The following is a 13,850-nucleotide window of genomic DNA, read 5'->3' as shown; positions in this document are numbered from 1 at the left end:
AAAACTCAAGGCACATATATATATTACACTAAAGCAAAAAAAAAAAAAATTCATGTGATAATAATTATCCTTGTTTGTTCTCTGATATTTTACAATCTAGTTTAGTCTATTTCAGTTTTTAAAAAATGTTGTTTGCGACTCACCAAATTCATTTGACCACCCACCAGTGGGCTATGATCCACAGCATGAAAAACACACTGCACTGGAGTTTTAAGATTTTTTATACACTCAGGGCCCAGCAGACTATCAGGCACGTCACAGACTCCCCAGTGGTAATTGTGGAAGTGTACTGATTGTTTAAGAGATGATCAGATTTCATCTGTTTGATAATTTTTTGAGGCTAAAAACAAATAGTTTGTGATTATTTAGAAATGCAGAATGGAAATCTCTAGAAGTCAGATGTGCTTATGAGAGAAAGACACACAAACTAACTTTATTCTCCTATCTCAAGGTTTAGTAAACCATGGAAATAGTATGGACATAGAGTGTCTGGACTTCAGCAAGGAAACTGACAAAAGGCTTTCATGATATTGTTGTGGCCGAGATGGCTGACTGTGCTGGATGCTACAGAGAGTTTTGTTAAGAACTGGTTGAGTAACTCCACCAAGGAGTATGATCAAAAGACTGAAAACAACTGAGGGAGAGATCTCTGGAGGATGCCTCAGAGTTATATCCATTTTAAGAATAACTTGAGTGAGCCAGAAGAACTCATGTTTTTAAAAGGTGACGATGGCACAAGGTTATTAACTAAGTGATCTTGAGCAAGGCACCCTTTTTGAGACTCAGTTTTCTTAGCTGTAAAATAGAAATGATACTCATACACATCTAGCATCGTTTGTTGACAGAATCAAATGAGATTATACATGAAAATGCCATATAACCCTTAAAGTGCAAGATAAAACTAATTATTGTTGTTAGAGAATAGTGATATTGAGATGTATAAAGATCTTAACAGAATTGAAGGATGGCCTGTTAATAAGATGAAATTTCATGAAGTAAAATATAAAGACCCTAACTTCAAAAATCAACCAGAGGATGTGCAGGATGGAACAGACTTGGTTTAACAGCAGTTCCTATTGATTGCCTTGCGAATTGTAGCCGATTTAAGCTTAACGTGGGTTAACCATGTAATATGGCTACTAAACTAAGATGCCAACTTTAGGATGCATAACCTGAAGCATGGATCTCAACACTCAGAAGGTTGCAGCCTCACTGTGTTCTGTACTGGTCACATATATCAGGAACAGACTTTCTATGTGCCACCTTTTAAGGGGCACATGGAAAGGGGTGTATTTCTAGAGAAGAATAATCAGGATGGCCAAGGATCTAGGAATCACAACCTCCTGTGAAGGATGATTGAAAGAACTAATAGTTTGCTCTAGAAGTGAGGAACTCTAGACCAGTGCTACTCAAAGTGTGGTCAAGGGGCTGCCAGTCCCCAAACTTAGCAGCCTTCAATGAGATAAATACAGACATTGAAAGTAAGCATTAAAACTGTTTGTCACCGTTTGCCACGGCTGTGCTATCCAAGTTCATGATCAGTGGATTTGTCTTACTGAACAATGTAAAGACCAGACTGGGTACTGTGCACAGTAGGTCCAGGTAACAACGAGTGACATTTCAAGATCAGTTTATCTACCATAACCCAAAGTGTAAAATGCACAGGATCCATTGTTTCACAGAAAGATAACTGTAGGAATTGGCTAGTGATGAAAGACTGAAGATGAATTTTGAAAATACAGCATCACTTGCTTCCTTTTGAATAAAGGTAAAAAAGACTACGCTAAGGTTTTAAAAATTACTTTAAAACCTCTTCTTTTATCCCAGTCAACATACTCTGTGAAACTGGTTTCTTTATGATGACCAGTATTAAAAAAAAGAAACATTTTGGATATACATTCTTCCCTGTGAGTAGTGTAGTTGTCAATACAATCTAAATTAGATAACAAACAAGAAACTCACTATCATGAATAATCATAGTCATAGTGTTTGATTGAAGTGTGCATATAGGCATATAATATGGGGAATTCTACTTCAAAGGAAACTTTTTGTTTAGTTCTGACAGCTGAACAACAGAAAAGCAATGAGTGCAATTGTGATTCTTCATATTAATTGCCCATAGGCACATTTTCAATAAAAAATGTGAACAATTTTTGTCATTCTTTTCTATTTCCTGTTATATTTGTTCCGATTATATTTATTGGAATGCAATTTTGTGTCTGTTGAGTCTAATAATAAAGCATTAAGGCTTGTCTTTTCTACAAACTTTTTTCATTTCATATTCCTAATAATTCATCTGTATTGAATGTTACTAAAGTATCTTGGTAGACAGGAAATTAAAAACAAAAAAATGAGTCATTCACTACAGTTTGAGAAACTTCGTTCTAGATTGAGCAGAGGTCAGAAAACTTTCTTTAAAGGGTCAGATGATAAATATTCTAGGTTTACGGGCCATACAGTCTCTGTCACAACTACTCAACTCTGCTGTTGTAGCCAAAAGAATGGGTGTGGCTTTGTTCCAATACAACTTTCTTTACAAAGACTGCAGCAATATTTTGCTGACCCTTGGTCTAAAGGGTCACTGTGTGAAAGGGGAAATCCATATTCTGTGCTTCTCCAGAGAACAGAGCTGGAATCAGACAGGCAAGTTTACACTGAATCAGCTTTTAGCTTATTATGTGGAAGACTTCTAGTAACCAGAATAAAATAAATTGCCTTGCAATATAATGAACTCATCATGTCTAGGTCTAGATGCTTACGAGGAGAGGCTGAGTGAATTGTGAGGGATATTCTAAGAAGTAAATCCTGGAGTGGATGGGAGTTTGGAAAAGATGATCGAAGATCCCTTCCAACTCAAAGATCCTATGGTTCTAGGATGTTCATGTGTAATTATCTAACTCAAGACTGTAATAGTCTCAGGTCAAGTGAATGATGGAATGAAATTTAATTTTTCTCTCATGTGATTCTGCTGTCTGGAGCTGCCAGGAGATGTCTTATTTGGTGGGAGACGAGCGGGTGTGAAAGGCAGTGAGGGGTGGAGACCAGGCCCCTTGACAACAGCTGCAGCTGCTTTGAAACGCCGATGGCATGCAGGCCAGGACACTGGCTGCGAGTGGCAATTAGTCATGGTTACTGTGTTGCTTTCCAGCTTTGGTCATGATTTCAGAGACCTTTATTTAAACTATAACATTAAGTAGAACCTCCTTTTGAAGCCATTCTGACTCTCTTGGGAAATCTTAGGTAAGACTCCTGTGTGCATACGTTTTTCTTTTTCCTCATTTAATAGATAGTCTTATTGGAATGTTCAATCTCTGACTTCAACTTTGAATAGAAGTCATATCACATAAACACTAACCATAATTAGGGGATTTCTACGTCGTCATGAAGCAAGTGTGAATTTTGTAGGTAATAATGAAGGAGAAACACTTCTGAAAACAAGTAGGTTTGCATGTGCCTTGGAGTTTTTAAACTAGATGAAGCTCCGATGTTTGGCTTTGTCTAAAAATGAGAACATTCTAAGCTGAAATTATACATACCACAGAGACAAATGCTAACCAGACACTGCAAAAGGAAGGGCTTTGTTTTTTTGTTTTTTAAATGGAATTTGACCATATCTTTACACTGGAAACAGGAGCCCACATGAGTCCACAGCTGCACGAGGTGGCTAATCCATAGTTACATAGAAATTTAGAAGCGCATTTTCCATGAAAGTTAACTGGAGCTAAGAGGCTGAGCCCAGCTGTTCAAAAGCACGGAAGTGCCACTTGCAGTGTGGTAGGGGGAGGAGCCTGAAGCCAGGGGCTGGGGAACGCCTGGTATCCTCAGGCTCTCCGGAAATGCCTCTTGGCTGGGTTTTAGGAAGTCTTTCAGTGAGGTGTGTGACCAAAACAGAGAATACTCTTCTCCACCTGATTCTCACAGAGACAGTGCAGGTAACTTTGAATCTTAGGGGACCACTCTTCTCTTCTGCAAAATGGTAAGGTAGTCTCTTGTGGGAGAGCAGGTGTGATTTTGTTTCTCCCGTGGCTTTACAAGTGGCATTTGATGTACAAGAAAAGTGCACCCCTAACTGAGTATGAATGAGGCTTCACCATCCTCCTCTATTTGTGGACTTTTTTTCTTTCTTGGGTCAACCCACCAAACTCTTCAGAATTAAAATCAAATGAGAACCAAATGCAAAGCAGAGCAATGACATTTGTGACTCCTTCACTGCAACAGATGCAGAGATAAAGTTCTATGAAGACATTAAATAAATGGTGGACTTTAGTACAGATGGCAAGAAATATCCATCTTCTAAAAACAACAAGAAAAATATGTAACTGTATGTATTGCTGAGGAAACCCTTCCAGGTCTCAGGTCAAGGGCCAGAAGCTCACTCGGACACCAAGACATCTCTGAATATCTTTGAAAGGCAAGGAGATGGTGCCAGAAGAGCTGGGTTCAAATCCTGCCTTTGCTATTTCTACATGGCTTTGGGCAAGTTACTTAGCTTCTCTGCCCTTCAATTTCTGCATCTGTGACATGGAGTTAATGAAGAGGAATAGTGCCTCTGATGGAGTAAGCACTGTGTGAGTGTTCGCTAACCACACAGACTGCTAAGCGAGCAAGCCTAGCCCTTCAGAGGCCCAATAGCCCCAAAAGGAGAAGAATGACTGTGGCCCTGGACAGTTAAGCCATACAGGGATGACATTCTGCGGAATTAAATATGTTTGGGTCTCTGCAGATTAGAGAAGCGCATTATATTTTTATTTCTTGGATTGCTTAAAATGCGGATATACCTAGAAGAAATGCTGCTGTTTTATTTTTCTTCCAAATAAACTAATTTCAAAGTTAGTTGAAGCTTCATGTGGTGCTCAGTTCTCAAGTTTCACTTTCTATTTTTGATGATTTGGCCTATTCCTAGTCTGTATTTATTTTTTGTATTTTTTTTTTTGTGGTAAAATAAAGGACTAGCTTATGACTTGTATAAGGGGCCAATCAGGGGAATGCGTGCCACCGTACAGGGTCTCTTGCATAGACCACAGCCTCCAGATGTTGGTCGTTATTGAGATTCACAGGTAGGTGGAGACCACATGTTGGAATTATTTATTTGAAAATTGAGGACACGACTCCCGAATTTACAACGTGAAAAGCAATATTTTATTCAAGTGCACGCATTTTGAGGCCTATAGCTAAGTAGGGGCTGTGAGAGTGTGTGCCACTATATCCAACATAAGGAATAAATTAAGAATGTCAGAACACTGAATTGACCAATTTACAGAGGAGCTTTTGTGAAAGTAGTTAGGCAAATAGCCTAACAAATGTTGTTCGAGCCTATCCCACATATGGGTTTGGAAAAGCTGTTGATAAGGTAAGAATCCAATCACTCTACTTGATTGAAAACAAATCATGTCATTAGTTTTTGGCATTTTCTTTGGTAATACACTGCAGCTAAAGATCTGTATAAGCAGCTGTATAGACCAGCCACACTTGAGACACACAGGCGTGGCTGTGTTCAGTTTAATAAGAACCATGTGTTACAATCAAAACAACATCTGACACTCATGCTTCAGATAGTATGTATGCTTCTCAAGGGGTCTATTCAGCCAGACAGCTGTTGGGGCATTTATTCCCACATTTTTAATTTGTCTTTGGGCTGGACAAATTGCTTATGTTTTAATATTTCTCTGGATATTGTTTTTCACTGTTTTACCTCCTTAGCTTAAATCTTTGGTTCCTAACTCAAACTCCATATTGTTTTGAAGGGGAGGTCAACCAAAATTCATTTGCTTTTTTTGGTGCTAATTTAGAGCAGAAATTCAGGTTAAAGTTATTTTTAAAGATTAGGTTACTCAGGAGTGACTTAAAATCCATTGGACTTAATGATTTCTCTGTGTAGACCAGAATAAAGAATACTTTCTTTTGACTCAAAGACGTTTTCTCTGCTTCTTCAAAATATACTGAGACTTGACTTGTAACACATTAGAGATGTGAAATGAAAAAAGTAGTTAATGATCTTAATTCTGAATTTCCTAAAAGGATCAATTCAGTGAGAAAGAGAGGTCTTTCAGCACAGTGGTTAGGAGCCTCGGTTTTGGAGTGAGACACGCCTGAGGTTGAAACCCTGCTCTGCCACTAGCTGAAAGATCATGGGTGAATGACTTGATCTGTTCAAGTTTTACTTTCCTTATCTAGAAAAGAGTCCCTACCTCAATGGATTAAATAAGAACATGAATGGTAAATTCACAACATAGCTCCTGGAAAACACTAAGTGCTCAATCAAGTACAGCTTTATTCCAAAACTGAAATCTCCAGTCTTAGTCATATAGTGGGAAGTGCACATGCAAAGTCCTAGAAGAAGGAGGGAGCATAGTGACTCTGAAACTGAAGGAAATTCCTTGTGACTAGAGAAAAGTGTAAGGGGGAAGACTGGTGAAAGATGCAGCTGACGCAGCATCTCCTTGTTACCTTCTCCCTGACCCCTCAACCGTTATGAAATGAACCTGCCTGAGAACAAATGCACCTTGAAATAAAATGCTATTGGAAAGAATGAAGCAGAAGACACTTGGCATGGACCCACAGATTCTTTTCTGCATTCTCTTAATCTACTAATCACTGTGGAGTATTTGAGTCTAACATGGAATGGATACTTACAACTAAATGAATTTCTGAAAAATTACCATAAAGAATTAAGACATTTTACATCTTTATGCAAACCCTCTGATAAAAACTAAAGCAAAAGGAAACAATGGAACAAACAGACGTCAGCCTGGGTTTATAATGGACTTATTTATGATGGCTACGATAAGATGGGATATTTGGAGAACAAACATAGATGGTTGAGTATTTCAGAATTTTGCTTAGGTTCATGTTGTTTTTAATCTGTGAATGCAAGCTTCTTCTCTTAGTATAGCCATGGTCTTAGTAAGGTGAGGACACCTACCTTTTTCTTTTGGAAGTTCACATCAAGTTTCATGGAGGCACACTTGTTCAACGTATTTAGTCGTCTAAAAAGAAAGAAAAATGTGATGATTGCTACCACTAATGAACCTAAATCTTTTTTTTCCAATTTGATAATTCTCATATATTGCCAGTGAAGTTGAAAGCACAGAAACAACCAGTTATGTCCCAAGAAAGTACCGCACCCGCAGAAAGTACGAGATAGAAGAGTTACCATTTGTTCTCCAGGCTCCAGACCAGTCACTGAGAGGACTCTGCCGTGAAGCCTACCAATCCCTGGCACTAATCTAAACCTGGCCCTTTCCTGGATCTCTTTCCACCATTCTTGGAACCCATGGTCAATCATTTTAGCCATACTTTCACCAGCCCCTCAATTCATTTGCCACCTTGATCTTCTATTGTGCTAGTCCCCAAATTTGGGTCAACTCAACCATTTGTCTTCTCGCCTGCTCTTGGGCTGTTGGGTCTAAATAGAAAAATAACTCACATTATGGTGCTGAATCATACATGCTATGGACTGAATTGTGTCCCCTCAAAATATATATGTTGAAGCCCTAACTGCCAAATGTGACTGTATTTGGAATAAGAAATAATTAAGGTTAAATGAGGTCATAGGGCAGAAGCCTGATCCAATAGAATTGGTGTTCTTATAAGAAGAGACACCAGAGAGCTCTCTCTTTCTCAGTCCTATGAGGACACAGCAAGGAGGTGGCTGTTTTCAAGCCAGGATGAGAGTCTTTACCAGGAACCAAACCCTATAGGCACCTTGGTCTTGGACTTTCTAGCCTCCAGACTGAGAGAAAATAAATGTCTGTTGTTTCAGACACCCAGTCAATGGTGTATTGTTATGACAGCCCATGCTGACTAATACATACATTTTGATTTTCATCCTCAGCTGGGCTTCCAAAATTGCTACCCAGCATTCCTTTCATTTTTTTCTCTGGCTGGCTCCCAATCTCAGATCATGAAAAAGATCCCAGTCCCTCAACAGATGATTTAGCCACCACTGCCAATGAGAAAATATAGCTTAACATAAGCTATTAGACACAAATTCTTTTAACAATCCTTTCCTTCATCGTCATCATCCAAAAAAAAGATGTTCCTATTCTTTTTCAAAGCTCACCCTTTAACCTTGTTTTTGATTTCACCATCCACCACTTCATCTGGGACTTTGATACTGTTCTCTTCCCTCCCACCTCAGCAAACTCCCTCAACCACTTTCTTCTCTTTAAGCTCATCCCTGTCTTGAACAAACTGACTAACCAATTAGTTAGCTACTTAAATAACCATAATCAAGCAAACTAGCAATTTTCCTTCAAACATATCTTTCCTTCAAGCAACTATACTACCTCAACATTCCCTTCCTATACTACTCAGTTTGCTGAGAATAGTCTCAACTTTCATTGACTCTTCAACGCACTACAATCTAATTTCATGAAATTCTGTTTGCAAATATCTTTCTTATTTTGTTTTACTTGATTACTTCTTTTGAAATCATAGTTTTTGAATGTATATTGTTTAAAGACTCAAATATTACCCGTCATGTCCTTTTCCATTCACTGCTTTTTGGAAGCAATTCTTTTAACTGTGTCTTTTGGTGTTTACCTCTAACAACAAGCTTATACTGTTACTTCTTGATTTTTCAGTTTAAGTCACTATCTATTGGCTTTGTTCTAGGAAAGATGAAGATTTATCTATTTTTTTTACTACTCATTCCTACCCTTACCCCCTCACACACATTCACATCCTTCATCTCTTATTATGATAGTTATGTCATAATTTCATAATTTTTTGATAAATCAATATTCAGTATTTATTATGACTATGTAAATGCTATTCACACGTATATCATACTCTGATTACTTTTTCTTTCATTCTTAACTTTTCTTTATCCCAGGAGTCAATAAGCATCTTGTTTGTTTCCTTAGTTTCTTATGTAATTATCTCTAAATTCAAACCCAAACGCTTCCCCAATTATCTAAATCTCTAAGTGCATTAAAACATATCAGACAGTCTATTAATTCAATTTCCTTGGAGACGGCTCTCTCAGAGCCTTCTGACCTGTTCTAATCGGGGTTTGCTGCCTTTGTTTTTTTTGTTTTTTAAATCACGGGCTGCTCATATTTCTCAGAACTCAGATTCTTCTTTAGTGTGTTTTCCAATATTTTGGAGCCAAGTTACAAAAGAAGCCTGGGGACCTCAATATTTAGAATGTAGGTAGACCGTCACTGAAGCCCCACTTTCAATAGCATATCCCACCTTCGACTATGTCTGACGTCCCCTAGTCTAGGGAACTTCTGTTTTAGTCTCTCCAGGGAATAAACTTCTAGTCTGTGCTGATGGTCGGGGAGAGAAGTCACCTAGATATAGATTGGGGGAGTAAATAGAGGGCTCCACATACTTTAAAATAGAATTCAAACAACCTTCTTCTTTTTAGCCCACCTTCAACCTCACTTCCCATTTTTGAGCTTTTTAGGATTTCTGTAGGGCAAACTGAGTTATTTTATGACTCTTCCACTGACCACTTAGATTTTATTTCTTGGGCTTGCTAAGTTATCTACTACATATTTCTCTTTTTCTGCTTTGAAAATTTTACAGTTGTGATCTCTCTTTCTGTATGGACATTTGCTTTTGTAAAGGAATGTCTCTCTGTAAATTAGTGGGAATTTAGAAGTGAGCAAATTCAGATGTTCAATCTCTCATCTTTGACCAATGACTTTTTTTTTGTATTCTGGTTATGCATAGACCTTAACTTTTCAGCTCAATGAGTTTTGGCAATTGTAACTACCCTCAAACAAGGTAAAGAACCTTTCTTCACATCAGGAAGTTTTCTTGTGCTCCTTTACCATCAATTCTCCCAATTACCACACCACCTCCTACCACCCCCAGGGGCATCCTCTTTCTGATTTCTATCATCCATAGATTGGCCTTGCCAATTCTTGGTTATCACATAAATGGAATCATACAGTATGTGTTTTCTGTGTGTCTGGCTTTTGTTTTTGCTCAACACAATGCTTTTGAGATTGATGCATGTTGTTAAGTATAGCAGTAATCATTCCTTTTAATCGCTGAGTAGTATTTCATGGTATGAAGATATACAATTGGTTTACCTATTCTCTTGTTGATGGACATTTGGGCTGTTTCCAGTTTTGACCAAAACTGACTTTTTATTCACCAAATTCCATAACTTCTTTTTAGCAAAGACCTATTTGTAGCAATGGACACTAAACCCCACTCACCATTCCTTGAAACTCTTCTCATCTTTGGCATTCAAGATTATGAATTCTCTCATCTCTCTAAACACAATCTCTTTCCTGTCACCAAGTAGTACTTGCTCCTTAACTATCAATACTTTTTAGAATTCAGACTGCAGTCCTTGCTCTTTTTACTCTGAATGGGTATACTGAAATAGCTTATTTCATCTTAAAAGAAATTAGACTCTGATGATGCCCAATCCTGTTTCTAGCCCAGACACTTCACATGAGCCCCAGAGTTACATTTTTAACTACTCACTAGTCTCACCCACTTGTGGGTTTCTGCTGGCCCTTCAAACTCATCTATCAAAACTGAACTATCGTATTCTCTTCAAAATCTGTTTCTCCTATTTAACGTCTTGTCTTCATTAAGAGCATCAGCAAATAGGCCGGCCAAACTGGAAAATGGAGTCGTCTTGAGACTCTTCTTCTTCAACATCTACATCATTTGATCACCAAGTCTTCTCAATTATACCTTCGTGATAGTTTTGAAATCTTGCCTCTCCTTTGGTCCTAATTCAGTCCCTTCTCATCTTTTACCCAGACTCAGGCAACAGCCTCTTAATTGGTTTCACTATGACTTCAAATGCTTCACATTGAAACAAGTTCTCTTTCTCAACTTTTTATCATGTCACTCATTTACTTAAAAATATTTGATGACTCCTCTCATTTTCAACTATCTCATTTTCAGCTATCTCATTTTCAGCTATTTACCCACTGACTACACATTCACTAGTATCAAATATAATAAGCAACTCTGAATTAGAAGCTGATCATTTAGTCTGAGGCTGTCTTCAGCACGTTCTTCGCCTTTGCTCCTATAACTGACAGCCTATCTTTTGGCCAGTTCCACATGTGTTAACATCACTACCTAAGAGCTAAAAGTAGTGTGTGAAGTAAATTTTACATATATATTCTCATTTGGAAGCTCTGATATTTAAGAGCTTAAATAAGTTGATGTTGCTCATTTGGCTGTTCTGTAAGAGGTCTGTTTAGGGAAGGACTGCCTGTTATTTATAAAATTTATGTATCTAACAAACTTGTTTTTCCATTATGGTTTGGAAGCAAGAATAAACCATTTTATTCTGTGCAAAAGTTTTTGATCTACTCCATATACAAAAGACATCAAAGGGCCCATCCTTTATACACCACATGCTTGAATATGCTTTATAATTTCTGATGCATACGGGAGGTTTATTCATTATTTTTCAAAGCCAGAGATTCTAACTAGATTCAACTATCTAGAGTTGGGTCCTTTTGTCTCCCCTAAACTCAGATATTTGCCTGCACCTTAACATAAGAATTGCTCCTCTACTTGGGGAAAATATTTGCAAAACATATATCTCATAAAGGACTTGTATCCGGAATACACAAAGATCTCTTAAATTCCATAATAAGTCAAACAACTTGATTTTAAAACTGGGCAAAATATTTGGACAGTTCTAAGAGATACACAAAAGGCAAATAAACACACGAAAAGATGCTCAATGTCATTAGTCATGGGAGACATGCAAAGTAAAATAACAGGACACCACTATACACACTAAATATATAAATGCCTCAATTAAAAACCCTTGCTAATACTAAGTTTTAGCAAGGATGCAGAATTGCTGGAACTTCCACAGGGGTGGAGCCTCTTTGGAAAATAGTTTGGCAATTTCTTACAAAATTAAACATATTCTTAGCATCTGACTCAGTAATTCTACTCTTAGTTATTTATCCAAGACAAAATAAATCATACATCCATACAACGATTTGTACTTGAGTGTTCACAGTAGTTATATTCATAAAATAGCCAAAGAATGGAAGTAACCCAAAGGTCTATCACCTAGCAAATGGATATAAAAATTGTGGTATACCCATACAGTGAAATACTCAACAATACAAAGGCACTAACTACTGACACATGCAACAACATGGATGGATCTCAGAGGCATTATGCTAAGTGAAAGAAGCCAGACACAAAGAGCATACACCATATGATTGCATTTATACACAATTTTAGAAAAGATAGAATTGTAGTGACAGAAAACAGTTCAGTGGTTGCCAAATGCCAGCAACAGAGGACTTTTTGAGGTAATGGAAATATCATGACTGTGGTGATAGTTACATGACTGTATACATTTGACCAAACATCAAATTGTATACTTGAAGTTGGTGAATTTTTTTGAACATAAATTATACTTCAATATAAAAAATAATGTAAGTGAGTGACATCAGAGGGAATGGTGGAGTAAAGATCTCCAAAACTCCTCCATAAAAGCAACAAGAATTCTGGCAAAAATTGTCAAAATCAATTTTCAAGAACTCTGGAAATTAATAAAGGCTTATAACAATCTAAGAACTGTTTATTTAAGAAAAATGGTTGAATCTATGTAAGAACAGTGAGCTCTGCAGCATTTGAACTTGCCCTATTCCCATGTTCCTTGCCCCAGCTCTACAGGAGCTCTGAAAACAACGGCATCACAATCAAAGTAGCTGTGAAAACGGGGAGCCTAGCAGCCACTGGAGAAGACAGAATGGGTGTGAGCTCCCCAAAAGTTCCATTATTAAAGAGTTGTCATTATCTGAGCTGTGTGGCAATTCCCTGAATGCCCCCATTCACAGGGCTTATCTTTATTTATCCTGACTCTGAGCCTCTGAGCTCATCACTGAGAATAGCTTTTTCCCAGGGTGTTTGTCAAAAATAATCAGTGGCAGTTATTTAACATCACAGCTGCCTGCAACGGTGATAACAGTTGGGCCAAAAAAGATGTGAACCAAAAGGAATAAAAGGAATAGCTGTGGGAATGAGATGTCCACAGGGGACTCAGAAAAGTTCTGCCACATTCTTAGGAAGCTAGAAGGCCAAGCACATATGCAGAACTGTGTGCACACCCAGGAAAGACCTGAGAAGGTTCTAATTTCTCACCTCTGTCTGACCTTGGTGATCTGCAAGAGCAGGAAGTAAAGGCTAAGGCAGAGTTACCAACTTCCTGCTGGAGCACTGAAACCATAGCCCAATACGCACCAAGAGCCCCTTGGCAAAGGCTGGGGGATATAGGGGTTCAAGGCATTTAAGGAAATCTCTGTCCAATCATTTGCTGACCACTAAGCTAACCAAGTAGAGACTTCAGTGGTAATACACAACAAAGGATTTATACTTTAGAGAATTAGTTGAGTAAAGTTACTGAAAAAACAGCAATAACAACAAACCTTGGGGAGGCAGGATCTGATTTCGAGAGCTGCTACATTATAACATTTAAAATGTTCAGTTTTAATCAAAAAATTACAAGACAATAAACTGATTCTAAAGTTTATATGGAGATGCAGAAGACCCAGAATAGTCAATATAATATTGAAGCAAAAGAATAAAGTTGGAGGATTGACACTACCCAATTTCGTGACTTATTATAAAGCTACAGTATTCAAGACAGTGTAATATTGGTGAAAGAATACACAAACAGATAAATGGAACAGAATAGAGCCCAGAAATAGACCCACACAAATATAGTCAACTGATCTGTGACAAAAGAGCAAAGGTAATACAATGAAGAACGGCTAGTCTTTCAACAAATGGTATTGAAACAACTGAATATCTACATGCAAAAAAAAAAAAAATCAATCTAGACACTGACCACATACTCTTCATAAAAATTAACTCAAAATGGATTCTAC

At 37.7% G+C, this 13,850-nt stretch overlaps 1 protein-coding gene across 3 annotated transcripts in view; it reads right to left on the bottom strand.

The window, feature by feature from the left end:
* STARD13 (StAR related lipid transfer domain containing 13) overlaps nt 1–13,850 on the bottom strand; it is a 171,507-nt gene that overhangs the window by 29,391 nt on the left and 128,266 nt on the right. For all 3 annotated transcript variants that reach the window (XM_014791271.2, XM_004435316.3, XM_087436205.1), the window contains exon 4: nt 6,923–6,986. In XM_014791271.2, coding sequence (XP_014646757.1) covers nt 6,923–6,986 — 64 coding nt within the window. The remainder of the gene's footprint in view (nt 1–6,922; nt 6,987–13,850) is intronic.

The sequence above is a fragment of the Ceratotherium simum genome, chromosome 10 (genome assembly GCF_057802395.1).
Source record: "Ceratotherium simum simum isolate JZ-2026a chromosome 10, ASM5780239v1, whole genome shotgun sequence".
Classification (NCBI taxonomy): domain Eukaryota; kingdom Metazoa; phylum Chordata; class Mammalia; order Perissodactyla; family Rhinocerotidae; genus Ceratotherium; species Ceratotherium simum.
This window is presented reverse-complemented; position numbering and strand designations above follow the sequence as displayed.